General features: G+C 42.2%; 1 protein-coding gene across 1 annotated transcript; it reads right to left on the bottom strand.

Annotated features, from left to right (window-relative positions):
• Positions 1-15,764: 15,764 nt before the first annotated feature.
• RMI1 (RecQ mediated genome instability 1) lies at positions 15,765-27,675 on the bottom strand. Its single transcript, XM_075549842.1, has 3 exons — positions 27,459-27,675; positions 18,942-19,030; positions 15,765-17,751 (listed from the first exon to the last, which is right to left on the bottom strand). Exon 3 carries the CDS (start codon positions 17,713-17,715, stop codon positions 15,835-15,837), a length of 1,881 nt encoding a protein of 626 aa, XP_075405957.1. The 5' UTR covers positions 17,716-17,751; positions 18,942-19,030; positions 27,459-27,675; the 3' UTR covers positions 15,765-15,834.
• Between the last annotated feature and the right edge of the window lie 10 nt (positions 27,676-27,685).

The raw sequence follows: 27,685 nt of genomic DNA, 5'->3' as shown, positions 1-27,685 counted from the left end.
TTGCATGTACATGTCTTTGTCTAGACCTCCATGAATGCCCTTTGACTCCTAGCTCTTTCCTCCATCTCCCTTGACCTTCCTCCTGCCCTACTACCATGCTTCATTGCCACCTGGGCTAGAGTATACCTCTTCTCTAAGCAACCTTACCCTTGATCATTTCCCACCAGGCCTGCCACTCCCCCTTCTCTACCCTTTGGGGTCCCATGTTTTTCCCTTGTCCCTGGGTTTGTTAACACCACTTCCTTACCCCCCCCTTCCCCCCACCCCAAGTCCCCCCGGAACTGTCGGTCCCGTTGTTTTTCATCCAGATAGTTCATCCAGCCTGTCCTATTCAGACAGACTTGTGGAGTCACTAACATGCACGAAAACTAGACAGAGGAACACAAAGCAACAGTATATAACCAGACAACAAAACAACCAAAACAAACCACTGAAAAAGAACAGAACAAAACAGTTCACAAGAGAAAAGCTTGTAGTTAGTTCAGGGATCTTTGCTGGCCCTTAGGAGCGTTTTCCAGTCCAGTCTGTTGGGGCACCACGCCCTGGCCCCAAAGTCCACTTTCAGCATTCCCTGGGGACCTTGCCACTCCATTCCCTTGCTGTTCCGCTGCACTCCCCCAGTGCATTGCCTCGGTGTGGTGGGATCAGGTCAGGTGCAATTCCCACACTGTGTCTCCGGTGCTGTCCCCTGTATCGCCCTTAGTCACTGAGGGGCATCATGTCTCATAGTGGGGCCAGCCATGTTGTTCTCTCTGTGGACTGGCTGCTCTACTCAGGAACATCATCATCACGACCTGGTGGGCCAGGCTGTGCTCCACTCTCTCCTCCTGCCCCTTCATCTGCTCCCGTGTGCTCTGATCAAATATGTCCATCTCCCATAGCTGCAGGGTCAATGTCGTCCTTTGGAACAAGTTCTTTTCGGGGGAGGGGCAGGAATCCACTTAATTTATGGTGCTGGGGCCTGCCTCCCAGACCTCTCCACCGGTTCCGTCCTCCACGCCGGGATAATGCATTCACACCTTGCGACACTGGGTTGAAGTCTGGTCCCACTTTCCCTGTGGAGATATAAACAATACCCTCCCCTTGGGTGGATTAATGCCCCATTTCTGTCATGCTGATTGTACTTACCTCAGGGGACTCATGTTGTACCTGTCCCTTTGGGACTGGCTTACCTCGCTTAGCATAATTCCTTCCAGCTCTTCCCATGAAATAACGTGTTTCATGTGCTCATCGGTGCTTTTCAGTGCTGCATAATACTCCATTGTGTGTATGTGCCAAAGTTTGCTAATCCACTCGTCTATCGATGGAAACTTAGGCTGTTTCCAAGTCTTTGCTATTGTGAATTGTGCCGCAATAAACATTGGAGCGCATATGACTGGTCGTGTTTTATTTGCTGCTTCAACCGGGTATATGCCCAGTAGAGGGATGGCTGGGTCGTAAGGTAGATCAATTTCCATTTTCTTTAGGTATCGCCAGATTGCTTTCCACAGTGTCTGTACAAATCTGCACGACCACCAGCAGTGGAGGAGGGTTCCTATTTCACCACAGCCCCTCCAACACTTGTTGCTCTCTGATTTACTGATCTGGGCTAGCCTCAGGGGTGTTAGGTGGTATCTCATGGTTGTTTTGATTTGCATTTCTCTTATGGCAAGGGACTTCGAGCACTTTCTCATATATTTATTGGCCATATTGATCTCCTCTCTAGTGAAAGTTCTTCTCATTTCTTTTGCCCACTTCCTTAGGGGGTTAACTGCTTTCCTCTTTTTGCAGGTCATGATGGTGTTGTAGATTTTAGTAATGAGCCCTTTGTCTGACGTGTCATTACTAAAAATCTTCTCCCAGTCTGTGGGTTGCCTTGTCACCCTCTTGGCAAAGTCTTTCGAGGTGCACAGGTGTTTTATTCTTATTAGATCCCATTTGTCGATTTCCAGATCACCTGTGTGTGTCCCCTTCCCTGTTGCAGTGAGCCTATGTGCTCCCTGGGCCAGTGCTCTGAGATTAGTCCCGATTCCTTCCTTAATGGTCCTGATGGTTTGGGGTTTGACTTCTAGATCTGTGATCCACCTTGAGTGTATTCTTGTGCATGGGGTGAGGTAGACGTCTTGTTTCAACTTTCTACATGTGGATATCCATTGTTTCCAGCACCACTTATTAAAGAGGGCATCTGCTTCCCACTTGACATTTTTGGGACCCTTGTCGAAGATCAGTTGTGTATATGCTGATGATTTTACTCCTGGGCTTTCTATTCTTTTCCACTGGTCTGAGTGTCTATCATTGTGCCAGTACCATGCTGTTTTGACCACTGTAGCTGTGTAGTAGGCATTAAAATCAGGCAGGGCGAGTCCTCCAATTGTGTCCTTCTTCTTGAGGAGTTCTCTGCTAATTCTGGGTTTCTTCCCTCTCCATATGAAGTTGGTGGTCAGTTTTTCCAATTCTTTGAAGAAGGTTGATGGTAATTGGATTGGTATAGCATTGAACTTGTAGAGTGCTTTAGGAAGAACTGTCATCTTTACTATGTTCAGCCTACCTAACCATGAGCAGGGGAGCTTCATCCATTTGTGAAGGTCACTTTTGGTTTCCTGTAATAGGGTTTTATAATTATGCTTATATAGGTCTTTAGTATTTTTTGTTAAGTATATTCCTAGGTATTTCAGTTTGTTCTTGGCTACTGTGAAGGGTACTTCCCTCTTAATCGCCTCTTCCATGGCCCTGTCCGATGTGTATAGAAACCCTACCGACTTCTGTTTATTGATCTTGTATCCTGCTACCCTTCCGTATTCCTCTATTGCTGTAAGTATTCCAACTGTGGAGTTTTGGGGGTCTTCAATGTATAGGATCATGTCATCTGCAAATAACGATAGTTTCACCTCCTCCTCTCCCAACTGGATCCCTTTGATGTCCTTCCGCTGTCTTATGTTGTTAGCCAGAACCTCCAAAACGATATTGAATAGAAGAGGGGACAGGGGGCATCCTTGTCTTGTACCCTTTTTCAGTGGTATTGTTCTTGTCTTTTCTCCATTGACTATGATGTTGGCTGTTGGTCTTTCATAGATAGCTTGTATGAGCTTGAGGAACTTACCTTCCAATCCTATCTTCATGAGTGTTTTGATTAGGAATGGATGCTGGATGTTGTCAAATGCTTTTTCTGCATCTATGGATATTATCATATGGTTTTTATCCTTTTTCTTCTCGATGTGGTGTATGATATTGATGGATTTTCGGGTGTTAAACCATCCCTGCATCGCTGGGATGAATCCTACTTGGTCGTGGTGAATGATATGTTTGATGTTCCTTTGTATTCTATTGGCCAATATTTTGTTAAGGATTTTTGCATCTATGTTCATTAGAGATATTGGTCTATAATTCTCTACACTTGTGGGGTCTTTTCCCTGTTTGGGTATCAAAGTAATGCTGGCTTCGTAAAATGAGTTTGGGAGCTTGCCGTTCTTTTCTATGTTCTGGAATACTTTGTGGAGGATCGGTGTCAGCTCTTCCCTGAATGTTTGGTAAAATTCTGCTGTGTAGCCATCTGGCCCTGGGGCCTTTTTCCTTGGTAGGTTTTTGATGACACTCTCTATTTCTTCCTTCGCTATGGGTTTGTTGAGGTTCTTGATCTCTGTCTCAGATAATCTAGGGATAGATTGTTTTTCTAAATATTTATCCATGTCTTCCAGGTTTCTGAATTCATTAGAATACAAACCTTCATAGTACTTTGTGATTATCCTTTTTATCTCATTGGGGTCTGTTGTTATTGCCCCCGATTCATCTCTTATCCTGGCTATTGATGATTGTTCCTTTCTATCTTTGGTAAGCTTTGCCAGGGGAGTGTCAATTTTATTAATTCGTTCATAAAACCAGCTTCTAGTTGCGTTAATCCTTTGCATTGTTCTTTTGTCTTCCCACTGGTTTAACTCCGCCCTGATTTTTATTATTTCTTTTCTCTTGCTATTGGAGGGGTAGTTCTGTTGACTCTGTTCTAGTTGTTGGAGGTTTTGTGTTAACATATCTGTCATACGCCTTTCTTCTTTTTTCATGTATGCATTCAGTGATATCAAGCTACCTCTGATAACTGCCTTTGCAGTGTCCCATAAGTTTTGATATGTTGTATGCTCGTTCTCATTAGTTTCTAGAAATTTCCTGATATCCTCTCTGATCTGGACCTTAACCCATTCATGTCGCAGGAGATCGTTGTTTATTCTCCAATTGGTGACCCTTGCTTTTCTGGGTGCCCTCCTATTAATCTCCAGCTTTATGGCATGGTGGTCTGAGAAAGACGTCTGGATAATATCTATGTGTTTGAATTTACTCAGGCTGGCCTTGTGCCCCAGCATGTGATCTATTCTTGAGAAAGATCCGTGTGGATTGGAGAAGAATGTGAAACCTTTTGCTTTTGGATGAAAGGCTCTATAGATGTCTATCAGGCCCTGTTGCCTAATTACATTGTTTAGCTCTCTGGCCTCTTTGCTGAGCTTCTTTCCCTGTGACCTGTCTTTCTCTGATAGTGGAGTGTTGAAGTCCCCCACTATTATTGTTGTTTCCGTGATTTCTTCTGTCATTTTTTTAATAGTTTGTTTGACGAAATTTGCCGCGCCATTATTAGGTGCGTAAATATTCAGTATGCTTATTGCTTCCTGGTTTACTGAGCCTTTGAGCATTATGTAATGTCCCTCTTTGTCTCTTTTTATGTTTTGGATCTTGAGATCCATTTTGTCGGAGATTAAGATAGCCACTCCTGCCTTCCTGGAGTTACCATTTGCTTGGTAAACTTTCTTCCAGCCCTTTATTCTCAGCATATGCTTGTCTGCTTGCTTAAGGTGTGTCTCTTGCAGGCAGCAGATTGATGGGTTATGTTTTCTAATCCAATCCTCCAGCCTCTTTCTTTTAACATATGAATTGAGCCCATTTGTATTCAAAGTGATTATTACAATCTCTGGCTTCATGGTTGCCATATTCTGTTTTGTGTTTTGGGTCTTTGCCTATCTTCCTTCATATCAGTGTACTGCGTTTGAGTGGAGGGTTTCTATCCTGTCCTCTTTTCCATCTGAGACCGTGTTGTCCTGGTACGTGTTGCTGGCATGTTGGCTTCTAGATGGAGATGGGCTATATGGTGGTCTCCTGGAGGTTCTAGTTGGAGCTTGATCTTCTGGCCATAGTGAGTCAGCCAGTATGTTCTGCAGGGTCGGGTGACTTGCAGTATATTTTTTGAGTTCTTCCTTGTCCTGGAAGACCCTTATCTTACCCTCTATCTTAATGGATAACTTGGCAGGGTATAGGATTCTGGGGGAGGCATTTTTATCTTTCAGAATTTGGAAGATGCTGCTCCATTCTCTCCTCCTCTTCATGGTTTCAGCTGATAAGTCTGAGCATACCCTTACCTGCGCTCCTTTGTATGTGACTGTCTTCCTTTCTCTTGATGCTCGTAGAATTTTCTCTTTTTCCTCTAAGTTGGATAATTTTACAATTATATGCCTTGGCGTGTTCTTCTTGGTGTTTAGCTTAGCCGGCGTCCTCTCTGCTTCCTGTATGAGAGTCGGATTCTCCTTTGTTAGGTTGGGGACATTTTCTTCCAGGAATTCCTTTGCTATCTTGGCGGTCGATTTGTGTGTTATGTTGTGTTCCGGTAGACCGATTATTCGAATATTATTCCTCTTCATAGCATCTGTCATTGATCTCAGGCTGTCTTCTGTTTCTTTAATTTTCCTATCTGATTGTTTTTCTCGCTTGCTTCGTTTGGTTTGAGCGTCCTCGAGTTCACTGATACGGTTCTCAGCCTCCTCAAGCCTAGATATAGCTTCTGTGACCTTTTGTGTGGCCTCTGCTACCTCCTCTGTTAGTTTCTGCAGTTCCTTTTGGTGGATAGTATTCATCCCCTCTATTGTGGACTTCATCCCCTCTATTGTGCATTTCATCCCTTCTATCATTGCATCCTTATTTTGGTTTGCTTCTCTTAGCTCCTGTATTACTGCAAGCAGAGTTCTGAAGATTTCCTTTTGTGGCTGATCTATATCTGTTTCTTCTATGAGTGACGTTAGGTCTGTTAAAGTGCCTCGTTTTTCTGATTTTTTTGTTGGGAGTGATGTGGTCTGTTGATTTTTCCTTGATCCTTTAATAGGCCCCATGCTTCTGGGAGACAGGAGTAACCTTATTGTGTGGAGGCTCAGGCCACTGTGCCGTCTCCTGGGGTGGCTGGGGCGGGCTGCGGCAGGCTTAGGGCTGGCACTGGGGACCCAACAGGGCCCCAGGTGGTGAGAGCTGGCTGGAGCTCACTGACGGCTCCTCAGGGACTGCAAAGTCGAGACCCAGGCTCCACTGCAGGTGGAGTGTTTGATCTGCCCGGGCTGTGAGCGGGGCGCGGGGAGGCCCCTTGGATAGCTGCACAGGCAGCTGCGGGACACTGCAGGGAACAATGGTGTTCGCTCTCCGCCCTTTGGGCGCGAAACCGCGGGGGGTAATGGCGCCGGCAAAGGAGGCTTGGCGCGAAACCGCAGGGGGCAATGGCGCCCTTCTTCTGCTCAGGCTCAGAGTCGCGGCTGCCGGGGTCCCCTCAGCACCCTGGGGAGGGCACCTACTCTTGTGCCTTGCGCAGGGGGGGGCCCTTGGTGGGCAGACTCAGCAGCGCGGGGCGCGGCGCTCCGCGGAAGCTCAGGGTCCGGGACAGGCGCGGGTTGGGCTATGGCTCCTGTTGGCGGGAAGTGCTCAGCGCAGGGTCCCCGCCAGGAGTGGAGCTGGCGCTAGGCTGCCAGGGGCTGGCGGGGGCGGGCTGGGGTGGGAGGCCAGCGCACGGCGGGCAGGTGGAGAGGTCCGCGGCAGCGGTGCGGGTGGATGGTCCCCCGTGGGGGTCGCCAGACAACCCGCGGGTCCGCTCCCCTGAGCTTGGATGAATGGAGGGAGGGACGTGGGCCCGAGGGCAGATCGCTGCCCTGCGGGGAGAGGGGAACTGCGGGAGAGGAAAGCTTCTCTCCCAGTGGAGATCCGCGAGTGGGGAGTGGGGAGTGGGCCGCTGGAGTAGGCAGGGCAGGCAAGTGGCTCTGGGCTGGCGTCCGGTTTGGGGATGGAGCCTAAGCCGGTCGCCAGTGAGCTCACGGCAGCTTAGTGGCCAGAGATGTCCCACTAGTCCGGTCCTCTTTCACCTAGACCCCTGCTCCGGACAAATACGTGGGGTAGGACTGGGGTGCTGTCCCAGGGGGATATTTCACTCACCAGACTCTTACTATTCAGCTACCTGGTCGCCCATCCCGCTTTGTTTGGAGGAGCTCTCAGAGTATGCGGGTGTCCCTGTCGGCCATCTTCCCCCTCCCCGGCATTTTATTATTAAATCAAAAAACAGATTTGCTCCAGCAGCAAATCAACCAGCTTACCACTATGGTACAATTAAGCTGTGTCTCTTCCACCACAGCGCTTTGCATCACTCCAGTGTTATATGATAATTTTAGTGCATTGAGTACTAATATTTCTCAGTATCTCACAGGACAATGGACCAAAGAGTTGAACCAGCTGCAAGAAGACCTCCTGAGGCACAAATCGACAAATGGGATATACTGAAGATAAAACACTTGTGTACATCTAAAGAATTCACCAAGAGAGTAATAAGAGAGTCCACAGACTGGGAAAACATCTTTAGCAATGACACATCAGAAAAAGGCCTTATTACTAAAATCTACAGTACTCTGCTAGCTTCCAAAAAGAAAAAAACCAATAGCCCACTTGAAAGGTGGGCAATGGACTTAAACAGAAGTTTCACAGGGGCAGAAATCCGAATGGCCAACAAACATATGAGAAAATGTTCCCGATCTTTAGCCATAAGAGAAATGCAAATTAAAACAACAATGAGGTACCACCTGACACCCTCAAAGGTAGCCCAATTCAAAAAATCAGAAAGCAACAAGTGTTGGAGGGGCTGTGGGGAGACAGGAACTCTCATCCACTGCTGGTGGGCCTGTAAGTATGTAGAGCCACTATGGAAATCAATCTGGCGATACCTAAAACAGATGGAAATAGAGTTACCATATGACCCAGCAATCCCCCTACTGGGCATATACCCAGAAGAGGCAAGAAACAAACCAAGACCAGACATCTGTGCTCCAATGTTCATTGCGGCACAATTCACAATTGCAAGGAGTTGGAAGCAACCCAAATTTCCATCAACTGACGATTGGATTAAAAAACTGTGGTATATACATACAATGGAATACTACGCATCACTAAAAAGCAGTGATAAACGTATGAGGCACATAGCGGCATGGGAAGAACTGGAGGAAATCATGCTAAGCAAAGTAAGTCAGGCACAAAAGGACAAGTACAACATGAGTCCGCTGAGGTAAGAATTTTAAAAAATTTTTTTTAAAAAAAAGCAAAAGTGGCATAGGGAAAAAAGCTACTGTATACAAACATTTTAGGGGTGAAGACGGGGTAGTATGGAAGAGACCAGACCAAAACCAGGGATGTACATGGTAGACAATGGTGGAGGAGGTGGGGAAAGGAAAACAAAAGGATGAATACAAGGAAGAAAAGGATAGTGGGGTCATGGGGCATTAATCCACCCAAGGGGAGGGTATTGTTTATATCTCCACAGGGAAAGTGGGACCAGACTTCAACCCAGTGTCGCAAGGTGTGAATGCAATATCCCGGCGTGGAGGAGGGAACCGGTGGAGAGGTCTGGGAGGCTGGCCATAGCACCATAAATTAAGTGGATTCCTGCCCCTCCCCAGAAAAGAATTTGTTCCAAAGGACGACATTGACTCTGCAGCTCTGGGAGATGGACATATCTGATCAGAGCACATGGGAGCAGATGAAGGGGCAGGAGGAGAGAGTGGAGCACAGCCTGGCCCACCAGGTCGTGATGATGATGTTCCTGAGTAGAGCAGCCAGTCCACAGAGAGAACAACATGGCTGGCCCCACTATGAGACATGATGCCCCTCAGTGACTAAGGGCGATACAGGGGACAGCACTGGAGACACAGTGTGGGAATTGCACCTGACCTGATCCCACCACACCGAGGCAAATCACTGGGGGAGTGCAGCGGAACAGCAAGGGAATGGAGTGGCAAGGTCCCCAGGGAATGATGAAAGTGGACTTTGGGGCCAGGGCGTGGTGCCCCAACAGACTGGACTGGAAAACGCTCCTAAGGGCCAGCAAACGATCCCTGAACTAACTACAAGCTTTTCTCTTGTGAACTGTTTTGTTCTGTTCTTTGTCAGTGGTTTTTGTTGTTTTGTTGTCTGGTTGTATATTGTTGCTTTGTTTTCCTCTGTCTAGTTTTCGTGCATGTTAGTGACTCCACAGGTCTGTCTGAATAGGACAGGCTGGATAAACTATCTGGAGGAAAAACAACGGGACCGACAGTTCCGGGGGGACTTGGGGTGGGGGGGTAGGGGGGGTATGGAAGTGGTGTTAACAAACCCAGGGACAAGGGAAAAACATGGGACCCCAAATGGTAGAGAAGGGGGAGTGGCAGGCCTGGTGGGAAATGATCAAGGGTAAGGTTGCTTAGAGAAGAGGTATACTCTAGCCCAGGTGGCGATGAAGCATGGTAGTAAGGCAGGAGGAAAGTCAAGGGAGATGGAGGAAAGAGCTAGGAGTCAAAGGGCATTCATGGAGGTCTAGACAAAGACATGTACATGCAAATATATATAGGAGGATGGGGAAATAGATCTACGTGTCTATATTTATAGGTCAAATATTAAGGTGGCGGAAGGACCTTGGGCCTCTACTCAAACACTCCCTCAATGCATGAATACCTTTTATTAAATTGGAACTCTATGATGCTCACTCTCCTGACACAACGGCTGGAGCCAAAGTGGGTGAACAAGTAAATGTGGTGAAGAAAGCTGATGGTGCCCGGCTATCAAAAGAGATAGTGACTGGGGTCTTAAAGGCTTGAAGATAAACAAGCGGCCATCTAGCTCAGAAGCAACAAAGTCCACATGGAAGAACACACCAGCCTGTGTGATCGAGTGGCCCCAAAGGGATCAGTTACCAGGCATCAAAGAACAAAAAATCATATCATTGACTGCACACCTCCATGATAGGATCGCTGAAGACAAATGGGTGCATAAGCAAATGTGGTGAAGAAAGCTGATGGTGCCCGGTTATCAAAAGAGATAGTGTCTGGGGTCTTAAAGGCTTGAAGGTGAACAAGCGGCCAGCTAGCTCAGAAGCAAATAAGCCCACATGGAAGAAGCACACCGGCCAGTGCGATCACGAGGTGCCCAAGGGACCAGGTACAAGGCATCATGCAAAAAAAAAACGATATAAGTGTGTGTATATATATGTGTATATGTATATATGGATGTATATATATCATTAAATGAAGGGGGAAGTGCAGAGTGGAGACCCAAGGCCCAAGTGTCGACCAATGGAGATCCCCTCATAGAGGGGTTTAGGAGAGGAGATGGGTTAATTAGGGTGTGAGGTAGTACCGATGAAGAACACAGCTTTCCCCCGGATCCTGGATGCTTCCTCCCCCCAACTACCATGATCCGAATTCTACCTTGCAGGGCTGGATAGGACAGAGGCTGTACACTGGTGCATATGAGGGTTGGAGGTACAGGGAATCCAGGGTGGATGATACCTTCAGGACCAAGGGTGTGAGGGACGATGCTGGGAGAGTGGAGGGTGAGTGGGTTGGAAAGGGGGAAGTCATTACAAGGATCCACATGTGACCTCTTCCCTGGGAGAGGGACAGCAGAGAAGGGGGGAAGGGGAGACTCCGGATAGGGCAAGATATGACAAAACAACGATGTATAAATTACCAAGGACATATGAGGGAGGAGGGAATGGGGAGGGAGGGGGAAAAAAAAAAGAGGACCTGATGCAAGGGGCTTAAGTGGAGAGCAAATGCCTTGAGAATGATTGGGGCAGAGAATGTATGGATGTGCTTTATACAATTGATGTATGTATATGTATGGATTGTGGTAAGAGTTGTATGAGTCCCTAATAAAATGTAAAAGAAGAAAAGAGAAAAAAATGATTAGGGCAAAGACTGTACAGATGTGCTTTATACAATTGATGTATGTATATGTATGAACTGTGAAAAGAATTGTATGAGCCCCACTAAATTGTTAAAATAAAAAAAAATAAAAAATAAAAAAAAAGACCTCCTGAATCAAGTTGTCCGATTGAATGGAACACACGTGGAACCCCTTACCCATGAAAATTTTTCTTCTTAGCTTTCATCTGCATTTTCCTACTTTAAGGAGTGGGTGGGGGTGTTTACATTTGCTGCAATAATGTGCTGTGGAGGAGTGTTGTTGCTGTGGTTGCTCTGCAAACTTAAAGCTCAGCAAAGGCGTGACAAGGTCATCATTGTGCAGGCGCTCTTAGCAATTGAGCGCGGTGGTTCCCATGATCTTTGGCTTTCTTTGTTAAAAGAAAACTAACCCCCATAAGTTGTCAGCTCTCGCACCCCAAGGGGAAGACCCCATTGCACTGGGAAGAGTGACAGAAATTGGATCTTGGCCAGCCCTTGCACCATGCGGAGCTCTGCTCATTGCATGCATCAGGGTGACCAGATTTGGGTTCTTATATCCATCTTGATCTCCTGGGGCTGCTGGAGGCTCCGGGATGGATCGATGGATTAGGCCTAAAATAAATAAGAAAGGAGGAGATGTGGGAAGCCACAGCTCTCGCTGCCATTACAAGATGGCGCCGGGCAGTCAGGGCGGTGGCCCAGTTAAGTGGTAAACAACCACTTAGAGCATGCGCACTGCTTAGATGACGTAGTCATAACTCCACCCTGGAGTATGCTAATAAGGGTTCTGGAGAACGCACCAATCAATGCACAGCACGTCCCCATAGAGCGCATATAAGCAGCAGTAGTTTGGGGCTTCGGGGTCTTTTTCCGCATCTGCAAATCGAACCCGCATTAAACGCCTGTGGAAGAACCCTGTTGTGGCGCGTCTTTCTTGCTGGTGAGACTGAGCGCGACACACTATGGTCCTCTGTACGTTGGCTGCTCTGAGCAGGAATAATCGTCTCTGGGGCTTGGTGGGCGAGGATGTGCTCCACTTTCTCCCTCCCCCTTTGTTTTTACTGTGTGCTCTGATTCGACCTGTCCCCCTCCCTGAGCTGTAGCTTCAGTGTTGTCCGCTGGGGTGAATTCTTCTGGGGAGAGGGGAGGCTGTCCACATAGTTGGGATTGGCTCCCTGCTTCACACATTAACTTTCAACATGATTTATCACTGACACCTAATTCATGATGTTTAAAAAAAATCAACCCGATGATACTTTATTAATCATCTTATGTGAAATGATTACCACTGATACTTTAATGATCATCTTATGTGAGAATCAGTAGCCAGTAGAAAAAAAACTTTTTGCCCAAAACCCATCTGCAGAGTCTATAGTCAGATTAAGCCACTGGCAGAACTCCTCTAGCCACAGGCAAAGATGGGGAACTTGACTGTGGTAGTTTGATAATCTGTTGTCAATTTGAGAGGATTAATGAAGGGGTGGTGCAGAGCCTGTCAATCAGGTTGCAGCTTAATAACCTCCTTTGGAGGCACTAAGGAGATAAATAGCTCACTGGAGGTGGGACGCAGGCTGACTCCCTGGGAGACATTGCAACTGACAAGACACATGGAGCTACACTAGTGCTGAGCTGGAAGAGCCACGTGGAGATCCCTGCCAGTACTGAGATGCTTTCAACACCACTGGATCCACAAGACTTCCCGTCCACTGGCCTATGATCTTCCTGGATTCGGCACCAGTGCATGTATTTCATGAGTCTGAAGAGGACTTTATAGATTGGAACATATGGGCTAATATCTGACTTATAAACTTGATCTGGACTGGACTAGTATGTTTTCCTTTTTATAACTTTTTTGGGGGGGTGTTTTCTTAATGTGCAATTATTCTTTATATAAAGATCTTTCTTATATACATGAGTCTCTATAAATTTTGTTTCTCTAGTCTACCCAGACTAACACACTATCAAACACAGATCATTGTAACCTGATTATGCTGAATCAAACTTGATATTTAGCTAGTTGACGTCCCAGACCCAACCTGAATTTGTTCTAGGTGCAAGGATCTCTTGCTTGTTCAATAACAAAAATTCCTTCCCTGGCTTTTGAAATATTGATAGATGTCTTTTCTTTCTGGCTCATTGTTGGTATTTTAATCTTTAAATTACAATTGTTTTATGCTTACCACCTCATTTTGTGTCTGTTCTTTAGTGTTTCTCAGTATGTGAAGCACAGAAGTAGATGCACAGAAGTGGATGCATAAAGATAATAACTAATGCAAGGATTTATAGAGGATGTAGAGCTTGGTAGGGGGTAGTTGGGGAAAGTGAGGGGGTTTCGAGAGATAACAGTACAGGTGGGAGGGGGATGGAGCACTAGAACTGCATTTGATTATACAACTCATTTTAAAGGTTATTTAATAATAGGGGAAAAAAAGAAAAGGCTCTGAAATTGATTGTGGTAATGACTGTACAAATTTCCTTGACATGATTGAACAATTTAATTGCATGCTGTGGATTATGTGCCAATAAAACTAAAAAAACAGTGTGGGAATTGCACCTGACCTGATCCCACCACACCGAGGCAAATCACTGGGGGAGTGCAGCGGAACAGCAAGGGAATGGAGTGGCAAGGTCCCCAGGGAATGCTGAAAGTGGACTTTGGGGCCAGGGCGTGGTGCCCCAACAGACTTGACTGGAAAACGCTCCTAAGGGCCAGCAAACGATCCCTGAACTAACTACAAGCTTTTCTCTTGTGAACTGTTTTGTTCTGTTCTTTGTCAGTGGTTTTTGTTGTTTTGTTGTCTGGTTGTATACTGTTGCTTTGTTTTCCTCTGTCTTGTTTTCGTGCATGTTAGTGACTCCACAGGTCTGTCTGAATAGGACAGGCTGGATGAACTATCTGGAGGAAAAACAACGGGACCGACAGTTCCGGGGGGACTTGGGGTGGGGGGGTAGGGGGGGTAAAGAAGTGGTGTTAACAAACCCAGGGACAAAGGAAAAACACGGGACCCCAAATGGTAGAGAAGGGGGAGTGGCAGGCATGGTGGGAAATGATCAAGGGTAAGGTTGCTTAGAGAAGAGGTATACTCTAGCCCAGGTGGCAATGAAGCATGGTAGTAGGGCAGGAGGAAAGTCAAGGGAGATGGAGGAAAGAGCTAGGAGTCAAAGGGCATTCATGGAGGTCTAGACAAAGACATGTACATGCAAATATATATAGGAAGATGGGGAAATAGATGTGTCTATATTTATAGGTCAAGTATTAAGGTGGCGGAAGGACCTTGGGCCTCTACTCAAACACTCCCTCAATGCATGAATACTTTCTTTTACTAAATTCGAACTCCATGATGCTCACTCTCCCGACACAACGGCTGGAGCCAAAGTGGGTGAACAAGTAAATGTGGTGAAGAAAGCTGATGGTGCCCGGCTATCAAAAGAGATAGTGACTGGGGTCTTAAAGGCTTGAAGAGAAACAAGCGGCCATCTAGCTCAGAAGCAACAAAGTCCACATGGAAGAACACACCAGTCTGTGTGATCGAGTGGTCCCAAAGAGATCAGTTACCAGGCATCAAAGAACAAAAAATCATATCATTGACTGCACACCTTCATGATAGGATCGCTGAAGACAAATGGGTGCATAAGCAAACGTGGTGAAGAAAGCTGATGGTGCCCGGCTATCAAAAGAGATAGTGTCTGGGGTCTTAAAGGCTTGAAGGTGAACAAGCGGCCATCTAGCTCAGAAGCAAAAAAGCCCACATGGAAGAAGCACACCAGCCAGTGTGATCACGAGGTGCCAAGGTACCAGGTATAAGGCATCATGCAAAAAAAAACGATATAAGTGTGTGTATATATATGTGTATATGTATATATATATATATATATATACCATATTAAATGAAGGGGGAAGTGCAGAGTGGAGACCCAAGGCCCAAGTGTCGGCCAATGGAGATCCCCTCATAGAGGGGTTTAGGAGAGGAGATGGGTTAATTAGGGTGCAAGGTAGTACCGATGAAGAACACAGCTTTCCCCCAGATCCTGGATGCTTCCTCCCCCCAACTACCATGATCCGAATTCTACCTTGCAGGACTGGATAGGACAGAGGCTGTACACTGGTACATATGAGGGCTGGAGGTACAGGGAATCCAGGGTGGATGATACCTTCAGGGCCAAGGGTGTGAGGGGCGATGCTGGGAGAGTGGAGGGTGAGTGGGTTGGAAGGGGGGAACTGATTACAAGGATCCACATGTGACCTCTTCCCTGGGAGAGGGACAGCAGAGAAGGGGGGAAGGGAGACTCCGGATAGGGCAAGATATGACAAAATAACGAGGTATAAATTACCAAGGGCACATGAGGGAGGGGGGAAAGGGGAGTGAGGGGAAAAAAAAAAGAGGACCTGATGCAAGGGGCTTAAGTGGAGAGCAAATGCTTTGAGAATTATTGGGGCAGGGAATGTATGGATGTGCTTTATACAATTGATGTATGTATATGTATGGATGGTGATAAGAGTTGTATGGGTCCCTAATAAAATGTAAAAAAAGAAAAGAGGAGAAAAAAATTATTAGGGCAGGGACTGTACAGATGTTCTTTATACAATTGATGTATGTATATGTATGAACTGTGATAAGAATTGTATGAGCCCCTAATAAATTGTTAAAATTAAAAATAAAAAAAAGAAGAAATTTCAACAATTCCTTCAACAGTTAGTATAAAAAATTTTATTTTAAAAAGTTATACATACAACAAACATGATTAAACATTTTTAAGTTTAAATGAAATAAATTATGAAACTTTCTTTTTACAAAGGCAATTTCAAAATATGGAAAATTCACGTATTTCTTGTTGCTTTATTTTCTAATACTATTTTAGCAAACTATTTATTCAATCGCTTCTTTAAAGCCACAATATGTTCCACATTAACATCATGTAGTGACAATACCATTGCTTTAGACAAGGAGGGATTAAATGAAATAGTCATCAAACAGCACAAATCTATAAGCTCTCTCTGACATTTCTGCAAACCTTGATGAAATTTCTGGTACTGAAGAGGATCCTTCTTTAGCTGTTTCATTTCTGGTACTGAAAACCCTATCAGACTAGTAAGTATTTCATCTACAAAGTCTACATCTAGATATGCAGTGCCATCAGAAATCTTTGCAGTTATATTCCAAATGCCACCAGAGCTTGAGAGATTTCCAGTTAAGGTTACAATGAATGCTTTGACTCTGACTGTTGTCACTTCCTTTGGTTTACTGGCCATTAGGACAGACAAATACGTAAAAGGTAGAGAATACAAATCCACAGTGCTAGAAAGATTGCTGCTATTCTCTGGTGACCTTAAAGAACAAGTCTGTAAATGATCATTTTCATTAGATAATTGTAAACTCTCTTTTGGTACATAATTGATTAGATTGCTACCTAATATTTTTTCATTTAAGGAGTGTTCATCTATATTACTAACAGTTTGATTTACTGTATTATCTGTCTTTGGCTTTATAATATCCTTATTTATAAAATCATGGGACAGGGAACCATTATGATCAACTGAAAAAACACTACTATTTTGATCCCTAGCAGATGGACAACCTAAAGATTTGTATTTATTAGTTATTTGTTCAGATTTTTTTTTTTCATTCCAACTATCATTTCCATTTTTGCAACTCAAAGAAAAATTATTAAGAGTATTAGACTTAAGTGATATTCTCTGTACACTTTTATCTGTTTTCCTGTTCAGAGCCAATGGCTGCAATTCTTTAGTCTTCACTTGCTCCTTCTGGACACTTTCTTCTAAAAGCAAGACCTCTTCCAATGAAAAGTCATCTAATTCTTCATCAGTGAAAGGCACAAATTGACGTGGTGGTTCCTCCTTTCGTCCTGGAGAAATAGAAAGTCCTTGTCCAAAACTCAACTGCCTTGTGGTTTTACTCTCTGAAGAACTACCTGTGTGGAAATAGCCTTCTTCCAAGGGGTCATTATTTGCTATAAGTTCAGTATTTTCATCAAAACTTGCCAATAGTTCCTCATCAGAAGGTTCTAGTGCAGGATCTAGAGTAGTTGTAGTTCTGGCGATACTTGGGTTAGAATTATTTGGGATGACTGAAACTAAAGGATCAAGTTCTCCAATTAATCTTGCAAGTACTTTTTCTTGGCCATATTCTTCTAAAAGAGCATCTACTTCACCTCCTAACACTTTTACATTTTCTGGTTTCAATAAGAAAACACCAAGACGGTAAGAAATATTTCCATAAATCAAAATTTTTGTACCTGGAGGAAGACCACTGTGAAGAGTTGGAATAGGCTGAAATTCCATTCCCTGTATTTGTAAAATTCCATCTGTCATCTGCAGCATCAGCATTCGTGATGGTTTTGCTTCCCAAGGTCTCTGTGGTACTTGTGTTTCAGCTGTAACATGATCATTTGTCGTATTCCTTCCTCTCAACTTTTGTATCTGGGAATATGCAGGTTGACTTACATCAACCAATGAATTAATCTGCAGAGCATAAAATCCAGTCAGTTCTCCTTTTGGAATTTCTAAAATGTCATCAGGTAAAACAGGATGCTCCAAATCTCTCAGATCAGTTAAGAGCCATTGTTCAAACACTTGCTTATTAATTTGTGCCTGACTCAATGTAACATTATGATTTTCTTCTTGGATCCAGTTAATACAAGCTTCCAGCCACATTGGAGGCACTTTAATATGCCAAGTAGCAGAAAGCCAGGTTTCCGCCCTTGATACAATCCCAGTTACACTCATTTCTTTTAAGTAAAAGAAATATTATGCACCAATTATCTACAAGAAAAAAAAACAAAAATTATAATTTAGTATATTTAGGTGTAGTTTCTATAATTCTCTACAACACATAAATACCCACTACCAGTAAGTCAATTCAGACTCAGAGCAACCCTACAGACAGAACAGAACTGCTCCCTTGGGATTTCAAGGCAGCAAATCTTTGTAAGAGCAAGACAGCCAGTGGATTCAAACTGCTGACCCTGAAGTTAGCAGCCCAATGCTATACCACCCAGGATCCTTATAACACACAAATAGAGATAACCAGAGGCTTTAGGTTTTTGTTTATCATCTGAAAATTCTGTAAGACCAATTCAAATGCCACAAGTAGTCTCATGGTATACTGAGAAAAGCAAAAGATTTCGAGAGAGAAATACCATATATACTCAAGTATAAGTCAACCTGAATATCAGCCGAGGTACTTAATTTTACCACAAAAGTGCATTAAAAATGCACTGAAAAACTTGGCTTATACACAAGTATATATGGTATCTTGATTTGAAAGGTGACTGGCAAATTATAAGCTAAGTGATATAGCATAAATTTCTTTATGCCTCTCGCTCAGTTTTCTCATTTGTAAAATATAAACACTACCATCAATATGACAGGATTACTATAAGGCCTGCAAAACAACTATTCATAAAGTATAAAGTGAAATCTATGAAATATAAATAGTTATTAATGTACAAATGTAATCATATTCTGATTATTTAAAATTTAATTAAGAAGCAATGTTCACTGAGGTTCCTTTCGCATCTATAAATCAGACTCTGTTAAAATTAAAAACATACCCTTGAGATTCAAAGCTGATGTAACACCTTTTATTTGTTGGCTAAATATTCTCAACACTTCTGCCACATAAACATACTTATTTTCTTAATATGATAAACACGCTGCCATCAAGTCAATGCCAACTCCGAGCAACCTTATAGGCCGATGAAGGACTACCTCTGAGTTGCTTGAGACCGTAACTCTTTTCAGGCTCAGAAAGCCCCATCTCCCTTCTATGAACTGACTGGTAGTTTCAACTACTGAACTTACACTTAGCAATCCAACTTATATCCAGTACACCAAACAGTAACAAAACACCAAGGATTAACAAGCACTGGTTCATAAAGTGTTGTGTCCATAAATAAAGATGTTTAAGAGATAGAATTTATAAGTTTTAATATGTCCCTAAGAAAACTTACCACTTGTTCAGGAGCATATGATTTGATAAGAAGTTCTGTAACTGGTTGTTCAGTGGTGTGCTTGTAACCGCTACTGCTGAGAAATGGCTCTGGAAGTCAAGACAAGAAACAATAAAGGTTATAAGAAAAGAAAATGTAGAATCACTTTGTTTCTTTGATGAGTATAAGAGTTTTGATACTGTGATCAATCAAACAGGAGGGTTGGAGTGACAGAAACACAAACCAGCAACCTTGAGAAAGTTATATACTCTCTCTAATCTGGCTTTCTTATCCATATACTTACCTCAATAGGGCTACTATGAATATAAAAGGAGACGGAAGAAACAGTGTATACCATACATACTCGTGTATAAGCAGAATTTTTGGTCTTTTCCCCAGCACATTTTTAATGCAGTTTTTGTGGTAAAATTAGGTGCCTGCTGATATTCGGGTCAGCTTATGCGCAAGTATTTATGGTAATACATTAATAGCATATAGCTCTAGCGCCACCACCCTTCACTTACAAACTCTATGCCTGAGACAAGTTACTGATGAATTGCATTTTCTGCCCAGATTTGTGATAAAGATTAAATAACTTATTCTAAACAAAGCAGCACCTGACACAAATAATTTAGTAAATGTAAACTATCAGTAGGCTTCAAGTAATCACTATGGTACTGGTAAATAGCAGCTCCTTAAATTCAAATTGATGCTATCTCTACAATGTCTCTCCAACAAATGGTGTTTCAGTCTTTATCTCTCAAATCTACTCGAACTTTCCAACTACTAACTTTCTGAATTATCATGGAGTCTGCTCAGAAAAGCAGTCAAGGTTTCCTATTCCCTACAGAACATAGTCCCAATACTTTATCATAATATTAAAGAACTTTAGCTAAAAAAAAGGCCTCACTTTTAACAATGAATTATCTAGTATTAGAAAAGACAACATAAATACAAAAAGACAAAATAGATTAATGAAATCCCATAAATATTAACAACTTTTGCTCATCAAAAGACTTGTCAAAAAGTGAAAAAAAACAAGCTAACTGAAAGAATATCTTTGGAAACCATATTCAATAATTTAACAACAAAAAGATGAATGACTCAATCATAAAATGGCCAAAACCTTGAGAAGACGTTTCACCAGAGGACATTAAAAAAAAAATTTTTTTTTAAACAAAGAGGACATTCAAATAGCTACAAAACGCTTAAACTCAGTGGCATTACCCCTTAAAGTTGCAAATCACAACCACTTCACTCTCCCTAGAATGATCAATAGAAAAAAGAAAACAGAAAATAACAGGCAAGAATATGGGGAAACTGGTACAGTAATTCACTACTGCTGATGAGTATGCAAAATAGCACAGCCACTGTGGAAGACAATGCAGCAGTTCCTCAAAAGATTACAAATAATCCATAAACCTGAACCCAATGCCATTTTCAGCCAATTGCAACTCATGTTGTTGTTTGTTAGGTGCCATCATGAGAAGAGATTTTCTATGAGCAACAGAACAAAAGACCACCCAGTTCTGCACCATCTTCACAATTCAGTTTGAACCCTTTTGTCAATCCAACTTGTCAGGGGCCTTCTTTTTCCCTACCCCTCCACTTCAACAAGCATGATGTCCAATTCCAGGGATTGGTATATCCTGAGAAGATGTGCAAAGACCATGTCTCACCATACTTGCCTTGAAGGGGCATTCTGGCTATAATTCTTCCAAGACAGATGTTTGTTCTTTTGCAGTCAAATCCACGGGACTTAAAATACTCTTTAGAAGCACTAGAACTCAAATGCACCAGTTCTTCAGTCTTCCTTATTTAGTGTCCAAATTTCATATACATGAGGCCCTAGAAAACACCCTGGCTTTGGCCAGGCACACTTTAGTCCTCAAAGTAATATCCTAGCTTTTCAACACTAAAGAGTTCTTAGGCAGCAGTTTTATCCAAATCAATGTGTCATTTATCTGTTGACTGCAGCTTTCATGAGCATTGATTGTGGATCCAGGCAATACAAAATCCTTGACAACTTCAAAATTTTCTTTATTTGTCATAATGTTACCTATAATATTCCAACTCATAACAACCCAGTAAAGGGTTTCTGAAGCTGTGTATCTTTGCTGGAGCAGAAAGCCTCATCTTTCTGCTACAGAGCAGCTAGTGAGTTTGAACTGTCAAACTTGCAGTTTGGGGTCCAACACTAACCAAACAGCATTTCCAAAGCTCGTTGGATAAATGTCACCCCTTTGATCTCAAATGGTTGATTATTGTAAGGTGTGCACCTCTTCATAGTATTAGTGTTTCCCTTGGACCTGTCCATAAGACCCAGCAATTCTACTCTTGGATACATACCCAAAAGATGTAAAATTGGACCCTCAAACAAACATGCATACAACATTTTTCACTGCTGCACCTTTCCATTGAAGGAAATCCAGTCCATACAAATATTATTCAAATCTATGCACCAATCATGAAAGCTGGTGATGAAGAATTCTACTGTGTTCAGTCTGAAAATGATCAAGATGCATTAATAATCTTTTAAATGATTAATAATTAAAAGATAATTAAATAATTATCTTTTGCATTTTAGAATGCAAAAGATGGAACAAAAAGGAAGGAACAGTAGTTGGAAAATATGGTCTTGGTGAAAGAAAGAAAGCAGGAGATCACATAGTAGAATTTTGCAAGGCTAATGACTAATTTGTTCATAGCAAATACCTTTTTTTTCCCCAACAACACAGTGATTATATATGAGGACTTCTTTGGATAGAATATAAAAATAAAATATTATAATGAAATGTGCAAGGACCTAGAGCTAGAAAGCAAAAAGGAAGAACATGCATAGTCTATTTTAAACAGAAAGAACTCAAGAAAAAATTCAAGCCTCAAGTTGCAATATTGAAAGATTCTATGGGCAAAATATTGAATGATGCAGGAAGCATAAAAAAACTGAAAGAATACAAAGAGACACTGTACCAATATGAGCAAGATACAATTATACTGAAGGAAGAAGTGCAAGATACACAAGCATTAGCCAAAAATAAGGCTCCAGGAATTGATGTTTCAACAAGATGATGAAACACTAGAACAATGGCTCTCAACCTGTGGGTCACGACCCCTTTGGGGGGTCAAACAACCCTTTCACCTGGGTCACCCGATTCATAACAGTAGCAAAATTACAGGTATGAAGTAGCAATGAAAATAATTTTATAGTTGGGGGGAGGTCACCACAACATGAGAAACTGTAGTAAGGGTCGTGGCATTAGGAAGGTTGAGAATCACTGCACTAGAAGGACACATTCATCTATGCAAGTAAATTTGGAAGACAACCACTTTTCTAGCCAATTGACCAGAAAAGACCCATTTGTACCCATTTCAAAGAAAGGTGATGAACAGAATACTCAAATTAACAGGAAAATATAATTAATATCACATTCAAATAAAATTTTGCCACAGGGGCATGGGAGGGGTGGCAACAGGGAAAGGTGAGCAGTGAGTCAACAGTGATGGGGCCAGGGCAGTAAGGGTTCTAAAGTTGATGGTGAGGAGGGAGTAGCTTTTCTGGTCATGTTTGATGAATCGAATTGTATCTGACAGGAATTACTGAAAAGTGAACAATGGGTAAACATGATAGTGGGGCAGGAGGAAAGAAAAGAAAAAAATATATAGGTATGTATATAGATAGATATGTATATATTTAAATATATAACTACAGATACATTTGTTTATATAAGAATATATCAATTCAATAAGGAAGCAGATGGACTTTGGGCCTCTACTTAAATCTTACATTGGTACAAGAATAGTTGGTTCTAATAACATGGCATTGCATGATACCTTCCTGACACAATTGCTGAACACAAAATGGATGCAAAATCAAATGTGAAGTTGATGGTTCCTAACCATTAAAAAGATGTAGTGCCTGGGGTCTTACAGGCTTGAGGTTAAACTAGCAGCCATCTAGCAGGGAAGCAATAAAACCCACATGGAAGAAGCACACCAGCATGTGTGATCATTAAGTATCATAGGAAAAGGTATCATAATTTCAAAATCAAACAACCAAATCATCGTGAAGTGTCATGGATATAGTGGAAACCCCAAACCCAAAAAATAACTGGACAGTTAATTGGACAGGATAATGTTAGACTTGTATATGCTCATCTGTATAAAGATGGTTCGACACATGAAAGCCAAGATACAGAACCCTTCAGAAACAGTAATAGGAGTAATGATTCACTGAAGGTACAGGGGGTAGAAAAGGGGAGAAGGGAAAGCTGATAGCACTAGTGACTGTATAATCCCACTCAAAGGGAGGGAACAACAAAATTGTATGTAAAGGGTATGTTGGGTAGTGTAGGATATGGAATACATAAATATGGGCTCCTTGGGAATAGGATAGGAAAGGGAAAGGATAAAGGGGAGCAGACATCAAGGAGTTCAGGAAGAAAGAAAATGTTTTGAAACTGATTGTGACATAATTGTAGAATAATAAATAATTGTACAATAATGCTTGATGTAATTGAACTATAGAATGTTAAGATAGCTGTAAGAGCTCCCAATAAAATGATTAAAAACATTTTTTTGGGGGGGTCGCAGATCATGAGCCATGGTTACAGCAGTACATTGACAGGGAACTGCCAAGAGGATGTAGAAAAAGGGATATCATTTCTTTCAGATCTTGGCAGAAAGCAGAGAGATGTTTGTGTTTTATTGACTAAGCAAAGGCAACAGACTTTGTGGATCATAAACTATGGATAGTCTTTAGAAGAACGGAATTCAAGAATGCTTCATGTAGAACCTGTTCATAGATCAAAAGGCAGCTGTGCAAACATAATAAGGGAATACTGCAAGGTTTAAAATCAGGAAAGATTTATATCAGGATTGTATCCGCCGACCATACAGCATGTTAAACAAATAACTAAATAATCTGTACTGTATGAAGAATGCAGCATCAGGAATGGAGGAAGGCTATTAACAACCTACGATATGCAGATGATCCATCCTTGCATGCTGAAAGTGAGGACTTGAAGCCCTTGCTGATAAAAGATCAGAGACTGCAGTTTTTAGTATAGGTTACAAGTCAATGCAAAGAAAACCAAAATCCTCACAACTGAACCAATAGATAAATGGAGAAAAGATGGACATTGTCAAGGACCTTGTCTTGCTTGGATCCACAGTCAATGCTCATGGAAGCAGCAAAGAGATCAAATGATATACTGCATTGGGTAAATCCTCTTTAAATGGAAACAAGAATGTTACATTGAGGACTAACATGGACCTGACCCAATCCGTGGTATTTTCAATGGCCTCATATGCATGTGAAAGTGGGACATTAAATAATGAAGACCAAAAAACAATTGATGCATTTGAATTATGGAAGAATATTGAAAATACCATGAACTGCCAAAATACAGCCAGAATGGCCCTTAGAAGCAAGGATGGCAAGATGCAGTCTCACGCATGTGTGGTAAAGTAGACGGGTAGGGAAAAGAAAGAAGTCCACAACAAAATGGATTGACATAATGGCTGTATTGATTGGTCCAAACCTGACAACTGGGAGTATGGTACAAGACTAGGCAGTGTTTTGTTTTGTTGTATACAGGACAGCTGTGGGTCTGGACCTACACGGTAGTACTCACATACAACATTGAGAATGGCTTTTAGACTTTTCAAAAGCCACAATGACAGCTAGAATGTAAAACAATAGAGCAAAAAATTTAATGAAAACTCTTTCCAACCTAATTCTCAACCCAGGCACACTAGAAATCAAATGTGGCTGTAAAATAAATACATTTTCAGAATAAGCATTATCTAATACATTTTTTGGACTGGAGAATGTGTTCTAGGAGAACATTTAAAAATTTTTAAAAAGGGAAGACAGTATATCGTGGATCTGACACACAATAAGCAAAACATTATGGCAAAGGGAAATTGCTGAATATAAGAAACATACTGCCCATAAAATCTAAGTAAAGATTGTTCCCCCCAAGATGAAGGTACAGTACCACTGCTTTTTCCAAGAATCTCATGCCTTCTTCTTCTTTTTTTTTTGTAATTTCATAAGCTAACAATGTAGACCAGGAATGAGAAATGAGTAAAACACTAAAATTTTTAATAGTACCAAAAATCCAAACACTTAAATCTAATATATACTGAAAAGTACATATTACTAATGAAGGAAATCTAAGACAATCTAAACAAATGGAAAGATATATGTGTTTAAAGATCAGAAAACTGATGTATACATTTAATAAAATTCCACTTAAAATCCCACAATTTTTATATATAAATATATATATATATAAGCTGATTTCAAAATACACATGGAAAAGCAAAGGAACTAGAATAGCAAAACAATCTAGAAAAACAAAATTGGAGTATTGACTTGATAAAGACAATATCAAGCTAAAGTAATCAAGACAGTAAGGCATTGGCTAACGGACAAGACTAATGAGAATGAAATTTTTAAAATGGGCCTTTTGTGTATACTCAATGAGTTTCCCACAAAGTTATAGTAGTAGCAATTACCTAATGATTAAAGGTCTCAATTATTGGAACCAAGTCTAAATAATATTGGGTACTCAAGAATTGCATTGTCCATATAAAGAGAGAAGAAAAACTGTTTTAATTGTACATTACGCCATTTTCATGATTCACTTCTTTCACCTTCCAGAGTTAAAGAAAATCAGAAATAGCAGAAGATTTACACGGCAGAATATTTATAACGGTCTTTATACTGTAGGAAAGCAGAAACTGGTATATAATGGGGAACTCAGTATAGTGATAAATAATAATACAAGTGACTTGTGCACAATCTCAATTGGTTTTTCTAAAGTAAACCCCATAGCCAAGCAATACTAGACTAGCTTTAAGTCTGACAATGTTTTATATAGAAAACACAAGAAGGGAAAATCCTGATTTAAAACAGAAACCTAAAGAGAAAAATAAGACTAAAGAGGTAAGGAAGACCCCCCAATAAAATGATTTTTTTTTTTTAAAGGGTAAGGAAGAAAGCAAGTGGGGAGAGGTTTGAAGAAAAACTCCACCTACAAAAGCATACAAAGAAGCTAAGGAACAGCCTTCATCAGAGCTGAGTCAAGTCAGGGTCCAGACAGGAGGCAGTGAAATTAGAAAAGGTTCCTACATCAACTGAACTGCGTGCTTCGGATTTCTGCTCAGCACTCAACACTGTTTATCAGTAGGAGGAAAAAAAAGATGGCTGTAACAAATACTAACTTGAAAGTGTCAGTATTACAGAAGTGCAGTGAATTGTCCCCAGTGTTCAAATGACAAACTGAATTTAATGTTGTAAATCCTGACTGGCAAATTACATCTCTGTAGTCAAAGCATCCCCCATCAACTTCTATTTAATAAATATTCAACAAAAATCTACCAAAACCCAAACTTACTATACCGTTTATTTTACCTCCCCAACTAAACTATACATTCTGTCAGGGTGGGGGCAATCAAAGGCTTTGTATTACTTTAAGCTGGTTTTTAGAAATTCCACAGCCTCTATAGCACTATGCTCTAACAGCATTTGTTAACGTATCCTCTCAGCTAGTACACGTTGGTGTTGCAAGAAGTACTCATTACCCCTACATGAGTCTCTTCGTAACCATTATATTTGCAAATTAAGCAAGAGGAAAATCAAGAGACAATTGTAATCAGCACAAATTAATCAAAGAAAAATTGAGTATATTCTGCTGCTGGTAGAATAACTTTTATGTGTACACTGTAATATGAGGTTGCTCCAACATGAGTTTGGGATCATGAAAACTGCGAGGAGGATTATCACTCATTCACAAATTATCACTCATTCACAATTGGGTATACAAAAGTGGACTGGCAAGTTTCCGGGTTTGTCACCAATTGAGTGACCTATATGATTGAATGGCCTATACGCCTTAGCAAAAGAAACCATCACAATTTGGCACAAGGGCCTTGTGGTGTTGCTAGGTGCCATCAAGTTGGTTGGGACTCCCAGGGACCCTTTGAATGAAACAGCACTACACCATGTTCCTGTTTTGAGCTCATGGTTCCAGCCACAAGGCCTTATAAGTAACCCAACATTTAGCAAGTATAAACGAAATGCAAACGCTTCAACTGTAGGATCTCTTGAGGGTGAGCTTTATATTCAGATTGCGATGGAATCCCGGCATATGACTGCTTTACAGATTTGAATAAAAGGAAAGCGGTATATCGAAAAGGATTTTTACGATGTGTATTCATTTTAAGGGACGAGTGCAAATCAAACGACTGACTAAACTGTAGTGGCACGACGACACTCGCCACTCGCGTCAAGGGCCACAAGAATCACAGGAAGGGAGCCCCGTAAAAACGCCTGGTTCTGCCTGCTGTAGGCGCCAAGACCCCAACCCCAGAGAACGTGTCCAGGCCGGCCGCGTTTTCTGGGGACCCCAGGGACGCGAACTCCCAGCTGCGGCCTCGGGCCCCAGCCACACAGAAAAGATGCCGCGGGCCGTTAAAACGGCGGGCTTCCGGGCGTGGATCGCGCTCGGCTGGAGGCTCGGCACTTACCAACGAGCCCCTCGTCCCGTAGCTAGGAGCCCGGGGCAGCGGGGAGAGGAGGGGAGACTGAAAACGCAGGCATTCGTCTAGGCCTAGCAGTAACCTGGGTAACCCGCACTCCCCTAGCGCAACAGCTGCCGCCGGGCCGCGGGACCTTAAAAGTCGAAACCGCCACAGCGTGAGGTCTATTCCGTTTTACCTCTAGCCCCGACTTCCCGCGTGTTCACGCCCCTCCC

Source organism: Tenrec ecaudatus, chromosome 5 (genome assembly GCF_050624435.1).
Source record: "Tenrec ecaudatus isolate mTenEca1 chromosome 5, mTenEca1.hap1, whole genome shotgun sequence".
In the NCBI taxonomy this organism is placed as follows: Eukaryota; Metazoa; Chordata; class Mammalia; order Afrosoricida; family Tenrecidae; genus Tenrec; species Tenrec ecaudatus.
Note: the sequence above shows the minus strand (reverse complement) of the source record. Positions and strands in the feature narration are given on the sequence as shown.